This window comes from Hibiscus syriacus, unplaced genomic scaffold (genome assembly GCF_006381635.1).
Source record: "Hibiscus syriacus cultivar Baekdansim isolate YM2019G1 unplaced genomic scaffold, ASM638163v2 tig00116996_pilon, whole genome shotgun sequence".
Classification (NCBI taxonomy): Eukaryota; Viridiplantae; Streptophyta; class Magnoliopsida; order Malvales; family Malvaceae; genus Hibiscus; species Hibiscus syriacus.
In genome coordinates this window covers 1,055,090-1,062,426 of record NW_024063512.1, presented here as the reverse complement: position 1 = coordinate 1,062,426, position 7,337 = coordinate 1,055,090, and the positions used below count along the sequence as shown (strand labels likewise).

The 7,337-nt window shown below is 37.3% G+C and overlaps 1 protein-coding gene and 1 pseudogene across 2 annotated transcripts; one reads left to right on the top strand and one right to left on the bottom strand.

Annotated features, from left to right (window-relative positions):
- The first annotated feature begins 348 nt into the window (after positions 1–348).
- On the top strand, positions 349–4,848 carry LOC120193720 (ribonuclease H2 subunit B-like). Of its 2 annotated transcripts, XM_039196160.1 has the most exons (11): positions 349–550; positions 670–729; positions 807–908; positions 1,566–1,642; positions 2,284–2,407; positions 2,716–2,780; positions 3,176–3,245; positions 3,787–3,862; positions 4,021–4,114; positions 4,354–4,490; positions 4,790–4,848. In XM_039196160.1, exons 1-10 carry the CDS (start codon positions 499–501, stop codon positions 4,474–4,476), a joined length of 843 nt encoding a protein of 280 aa, XP_039052091.1. In that variant the 5' UTR covers positions 349–498; the 3' UTR covers positions 4,477–4,490; positions 4,790–4,848. The 2 variants fall into 2 exon arrangements, with proteins under 2 accessions (XP_039052091.1, XP_039052092.1); XM_039196161.1 differs by lacking the exons at positions 3,787–3,862; positions 4,021–4,114; positions 4,354–4,490; positions 4,790–4,848 and adding an exon at positions 3,393–3,762 and having other exon boundaries at positions 3,176–3,269.
- A 118-nt stretch (positions 4,849–4,966) lies between these two features.
- On the bottom strand, positions 4,967–6,712 carry LOC120193550 (annotated as a pseudogene).
- Positions 6,713–7,337: the final 625 nt, after the last annotated feature.

The window sequence follows — 7,337 nt, the reverse complement described above, 5'->3', positions numbered from 1 at the left end:
ACCCGTCTAAAATTATAAAGAGAAAACATTAAGAACAGTATACAAGGAATTCAACGATAGCAGACTTCAAGAATAGATAAAATCAAATAGGCTAAAACTTAAAATTAAAGTAACACTATTCCACTATCTTAATTCTAAACCTTCATTAATTCCAATGATAAAAATATATAAAAAATATAAATAATAAAATTATTACAAAAACATTAAAAAAAATAAAGATAATACATCTAATGAAGGTAACTCGTCCTACTTAACTACCTTAATCTTAAGTCGTCATAATTTTCCATCAGAGATAATAACTAAATCATTTAAATCAAATCTCAAGCAATCTTTTCATTTCCGCCTTCATTCTTGAGCACTGAGAGCACTCCTTTCCCCAAATCTATTCTAATTTCCGAATAAATATCTCGTGAGAGAGTCGCTGTTTGTATTAGCTCTTTGGCTTTGCTTGTTTTCTGCTTCTGCTTCTGCATCTGCATCGTCTCTGTTGTTTGGCTAATGGGGTCTTGGTGGGAAGGCATTGATGAATCCCGTCTTTTAATTGCCCCAGGTACCTCCTCGATTTCGCTCCCCCCAAAGGGGAGTGAGACAGAGAAAGAAAAAGACCTGAAATTATTAATTTATTTCCATTTGTCATCTGTCTTAATGTTTTCTTCTAATTCTTGGCAGATCCCGGTGCTAATGAGAACGGTTCCGCTTGTTTGCTATCACTTCGTCATCCCAAATCTGGTAATCTTCACTGATGTATTCCAGAATATGGAACCCTGTTTTTTTTACTTCTCGCTTAATTTTGTTTTATTTGACAGGAAACAGGGCATCCTATCTTTTATGTAACGGATTGCTTCAGGAACTTCACTGGTTCAAGCAACCTTATGGGTCTTGGTTTTTGGGAGATTATGTTTCTGAAGGTAACCCTTCTATTCATAGAACATACATCATCTTTCATGGGGTAAGATATTATTGTTTTCTTCCAAACTCATACGTGTATACATTTAGGTAAAGAATGTGGTGGTTGGGTTCTATGAAAGAAAAAGAAACGTAGTTTTCTGTTTCAGTTACAAGCAAAAGAAGCCGAGGACTAACAATTGGAGTGGCAAACAACTTGTGTTATAGTCTTCATTTGGCACCCGTCTCAAGTTTTATCTATCGACAATTCCTATCCTCTATCCATTATCACACCTACACACACACAAAAGAGCGGAAGAAGCTCACTAATTTTAGTGTTCTGTGGTTCAATTTCTTATGTATTTTGAGTGCTGGTTTGATTAAATTTTGGTGGGGAGCTATTCTAGAGTTTACAGACTATGTTTTAGAATGATTATATATCTAAATGGGCCAACCGTGTGTATACTAACATGAGTCAAACTGAATATACATGTATCTAGACAACCAAAATTGATGGACCCAAGCAGGATAATTGTCTTACAACTAAATTGCTTATATATTGAGCACAACTGCATGGCTGGTTTCACATGTTTCTTATAATCCCCAATAGTAGGCAGAACCTCTGATTACCTTGTTTTTTTATATCATCCTTATTTTATTTTTCTATTACTTGTATGCAGATGGAAGCCTATATACTGCTACTCCAATTGATCCCGTTTTCATCATGTTGCCTATCTTTGAGGATGCAAGGATGAAGGTATGATCATTACTATTTTCCCTTAACTGGAGATGCTTGTGTAGTTACTTTGATAGAACCAATTGCTTAGAATTTAGAACCTCAGTGCATCTTCAGCAATGTAGTCTTCCTTTTAGCCTAGCTTAGTGTCTCAAGACCCAAGAGAGACTAAAAGACATTTGAAAAACTGTACCATTGAGGAAGTTTTTTGAACCCTGCATGAAATTTAGTTGGTGGCCTTAGCTTTGTGAGCTCTTAATTTTAAGAATGAGGGATGTTTAATCTTTGCTAAAAGAAATAAAAATTCATCAACAATAACTTGTGACTTGTTAGGATTGCATGATTCTTTAGTCTTTGTGCAGTTACTGCAGTATCATTCAGACTATCTTATTTCATTTATATATCTTCCTTTTTTGCTACTGTGAAACTCTGTTTTTCTCTCTTTGTTATAGTTCTCAATCCCCTGCTTTGTTTGATGTTATCCAACTCTCTGTATTCAGTGACCTTAGACTTAGTGCTTCACTGGTGTATCTTACCTAGTTCTAACTTGCATGATTTTGCCTCATTGTTGATTCCATTTTCGGGCCATCTTGTTTTTCGAATCTTTGAAGTTTATATGTGGACTTTTAGCTCGTAATAATTCAATTTTGATGTAAATGTAGAAAGGGGATGATCCTGGAAAGTTTAGGCAATTAGAAGAGATACTCTTCGTTAATGATTGTCCTGGATATCGGCATTTATTCTCCATGGCAGAGGACTGTATGGAAGTTGTTTGTGAAATCAAAGGTTTGGTGCAATCTGTATATTCTTGTGAATATCTCTTCAAAGAATAATTCTAAGATGTTATCATTTAAGGCAATCTGTGCATATAAACTTTGTATATTCTGTTATACGGAAAGAAATATGCATTTTTCTATTAAAATATCTTATCATGAATTCTGATTGTGGCATGCAGTAAAGGGGTCCTGTTTCTCTACTTATTTTTTTCTGGTGGCAGAGCTTTAGTTCTGCCTTTCATGGAGCATGGATGCTAATGAGTGTGTTGCCGCAAATAAACATATATTAATTATCCTCACTGCTCTATATATGTGCAGAAGTTGGATCAACAAAATTTTTTAGGCTTGACGACACTAAGGTTTTGGCTTGGTTACTGTGCAAGGTTGGCCTTCTCTTGTAACTACTTTTTGCTTGTGTATGTGTGAAACATTTAAACCATCTGTTAGTCCTGTTGTTATATTACTGTGGATGAGTAGAGAGCTCAAGTGTGAAGATCTTGCATTACCTATTTCTGGAATCTTCATTCGGAAAGAAGATAACTATCCTTTGTAGGTCAATTGAACGTGCTATGTGCATCAAACATCCTCTTGGGAAACAATCTGCTCATATCTTTCATGTCTGTCCCGATTATTTTACATATTTGTTCTTAAACCCATTGCAATATTATCTGTTAGTTTGTGCTAATTGCTTCCTTTATTATACAATTGTCAAGTCAAATGAAAAATATACATGCAAGTCAAAACTGCTTAGCGTTCTATAATTTCTCTTGAATTGCAGGTATCCCAGTTAAAACAGACTCTACCGGCATTGGACCAAAACTATGCTGCACGTGAAGAGAAGGATACATGTATGTTTCTCTAAAAAATAGGTTGTGATATTCAACTATGTAAATTTTTTAATGCGTCCAATTACCTTTTGTGTGTGCATGCACACACACAAAAGGTAGAGAGATGTATGCAGGCGATAAAAATTCTAATGAAAAATCCTTTAAGAGTCTTCTGTTGCAATATTGCAGGATAGAGAACTGTAAGAGAGTGTAGGCTTAAGTTTTTAGAGGGTTCAAACAATGTAATATGTAAAGACTGCTTCCAATTAATTCCTCTTAAAATTTCTCTTTCTCAGTACCAGTAGAATATAATGACTACAATGAGCTTGGGTGGTAAAGCTTTCAGCCCAAGGGATTGTATAAATGGAGTAGTTATTATTGTTTGTTTGGCCCAAGAGCATGTGCCTGATGAGCTCATTTGAGAAGCCATTGACATTGAGTAAAAGCTATGAAGAACAGTTTATCCATATCTTATAGAACTTGTGGACTACTGGATTTGGAATGAAGTTAATGTTAATTTAATAATGTATGACAATTTGATTTATCACTTTTACTGATGCAGTGGTTGATGCGGTATCAATATTAGGGGAGTACTTGAAAGAGGATACTTGGCTGAAGCTTTTGTGTAATCATTTTAAGTATTGTCTCAAACCTTTTGAACTACTCAATTCTAAATGACTATTTTGTTCAATTCCATTTATTCACAGTTTTAATAAATTAGGAGATCAATGAATCTGTGCATAGAGTGGTTTCCCTATTGATGCATTTGAGTTACATGTTCGTGAGTTGTTTGCAGATTGGATTCTCTGGAGGCAAAAACAATAGTATCAGACTTTGAGATTTGTCCAACAGATGCAGGAAGCTCCGCTGGTTCTTCCAACTTCTCACAGGTATCACTGGTCTTAGATAAGGTCCCCAGTTGCTATTGTTTTCTTGTTTATTGGGGTTGTTGATGGTATTGCCTTTCAAATTTCAACCTCCTTGTTAGAGGTAGGATTGGGGATGTGATGACCATTAGGCTTGTCGCTTGTACCATAAAATGTTTTTTTAGAATAAACCTTTTACATTTGCAATTGTAGCAGATTGGTACACGTATTTTTTTTATGTGTGCGTAATTTTAATTTCTCAGGGTAAGAATACGAGTGAAAAAAAGGCTGGAAGAAACGTAAAGCAAGCTAAAAAGGCTAAAGTAGAGACAGAGTCCAGGAACATCAAAGAAATGTTCACCAGGGCTTCACGGAGGAGGAATTGAGGTTTTGTGGAATGGATAGAGGATCATGGAACCCATTGATCTTGTTTTATTAGTTGTCATGTTGGTGTGCAATCTCTAATTATCTCTTCCAGGGCTGAGCTTCTCTTTTTGCCTACATTACCTATCTTGGCATTGACTACTTAAGGTACTTTGCATTTTATCATGGGTCAAATTGAGAGATTAACACTTTGTAAATTGAAATCCTAAAGTTGGATTTAAAACGTTCTCCTTTAAATGGTTCTTGGCTGTAAAACCAAGGGTTAGTGGAAGAAATTGGGGTGGGTTTGTTTGTAGCTAGGATTGATTGTTTTAGTAGGAGATATGAACCTGCTTGTTTAATTAATCACGACAGTCGCGTATTAACTTAATGTTCGGGATATTTTAATTCTATAGGTAAGTACTGTTTATTCAATGTTTTATACATCCTGTAACTTCATTTACTATCAATATGCACTTACAAAGCGACTACACATGTATATACACCTTTTAGTTTAATGAATGATCCACGTGAACCCTAGAGGAAGATAATATACTTGTACTGCGTTCTACAACCTTTTTAGGTCTCTTTCCCTCACAAATAGTACATGAAAACCGTATGGCACCCTATGGGGAAGCTTCACGGCTGCCACTATGTCAAGAGTGGGTGATTTTGCGTCCATCACCAAGAACCTTGACTCCCCGGTGTTCTCATTGTGGACATGTGAAATCAAATATCCATCTTCCTCGTCTGCCTCTGGATTCTCTGGTTCCCTAGCGACAAAGAATGGCTCCCCACCAAAGCAACATGGCCCATACATTCTGTTAGCCACAGTGCGCTCCTGGTGGTCTCCGTTGGACACATCCAATTTCGCCACTCCTGCTATTTTCAGCATTGGGTCTCCCACGGCAGCGTACAGATAATTGTTCTTCCCAACATAAGCTGGGTTTAATACTGCAAAATCCAGGTTTCTTGCTGAAACGGGATGCCTTGTTACTATCACTGTTCCTAAGTCAATTCTCACCTTCTCCAGGGTAAGTTGTACTGTTAGAATGTTAGGTGCCAGCATGATAATGGCGTTGCCATCATCTTCATCCCATGCATTTATGGCGTGCATTAGGTTGAAAACTGGCACATCGAACCACCTCATTTTTTAATCGTCTTTTGCATATCGACGGATGACTCCAATTCTATGCATTTTAGCCGTGTGCACACCCACAGGAAACCCACCTCCAAAGATCATGTTCATGGGATTAATGCCCATTTGTATGTCGGCAAATATCGCGTACTTGTTTGTAATTGCAAAGTCATGGATAAAAGATGGTCGGGTCATGGACAATATAGGCACGTCTGGTTTCTTATTTCCATTAGCTTCAAAGTAAAAATATTTTACATACGGGGGCACATGGACAAATCGGAAAGCAAATGCCTCGCCAGTCTCCGCCTCTATCTTAGGGTGAGCAGTCATGCTCATGAACAACTTGCCATCAAAATCAACACGACCCAATGTTTGTAGGTCTCCTGTGGATGTCAAGCGAATAGAGTAATGTAGATCTGTCTCACCAAGGGCGTAGAGCCGGTTCCGAAAAAGGCCAAGCTAGTGTTTGCAAGACCAATTCTGTTTGCAGGATTGAACTCGCCGAATAGAATCCTGATGGCCATGAGAGCACCGCGTGTTGTGACAACGGTTAGGCTGTTAAAGCCGGAAAAAAACACCGGGAAGAACCCGAGAACCCATTTGTTTTTCAGTGGAGTACTTGTTAGTCTTTACATATCTGCTGCACAAAGTGGCATTGCCGTTGGAGATTCGAATGGAGTGAAGCATGCCATCACCATCAAAGAGGTGGTAAGGTCCACGAGGGAGGAACTGAGGGTTGGGGCCATTAAGAATGTATGCACCGTCGAGGCAAGGTGGGAGTGATCCTTGTATGACTTCACACAGCATTGGAGCAAGCTCATCAACGGGAGCGAAGTTGTGGGATAGGACATGCCGGGGGTCGACTGAAGGCCGCGGTGGAGGGTCTATGAAGTTGTTTATGATGTCGTCAAATGTGTTGAAGATCATTGTGGACAACTTTGGCTCTACTCTTTCCTTAGCTACAACCGAAGGTGGTGTTTTGGTGGTGGAAGTCGGAGGCTTTTTGTCAATTCTTACAGAGGAAATGTAACGGCGAGGAACATAAGATGGTGGAGCAGTAGATGGAGATTTTGTGGACGGTGCTACGGTGGAGAGAAAGGCGGAAGAGAAGGCGTCCATCACTCTGTTGCTTTTTGCCTTAGTTTTTGAATTGTGAACAAAACAATGCATGGTTTTGCCTTTGTCCATCATGGGAAATATATACGCACAACGTAGAGGGCAAAATATGCACCCTAAAACAAAAGAGAATTGAAATATCCATCACTGAATCCATGGAGTTTTGCATATGCAAAATTAATTTAATTTGTTTTGGATTTTCTTATAATTATAGATTTCTTTAAAGGAATTGTGTTTCATTACTTTGTTTTGGATTTTCTTATAATTATAGGTTTTCTTAAGAGAATTGCGTTTGAAGTTAGATTTAAACGGTTAATTTCAATAATCTCTTATTTTTATACATTATTTTAATCAAGTCAATAATTAAAAAAAAGTATGCTTCCATCAAGCTGAGCTTTTGTATAATAACTACCTTGTATCAGTTGATATTTATTGGTCAAGGTTTTAGGTATTTAATTAGGATTGATTTTCCCACGAACCAATTTACCTATAATTATTATCCTTAAAAGTTCTGGGTTAGAGCACCAATGATGTCAGAGTATATGAGCATTCATTGTAAAATGATTGATACTCTTTTGAATAGTTACTACCACTTGTAATCACCTTAGATTAATAAAAAAATAGTATTGA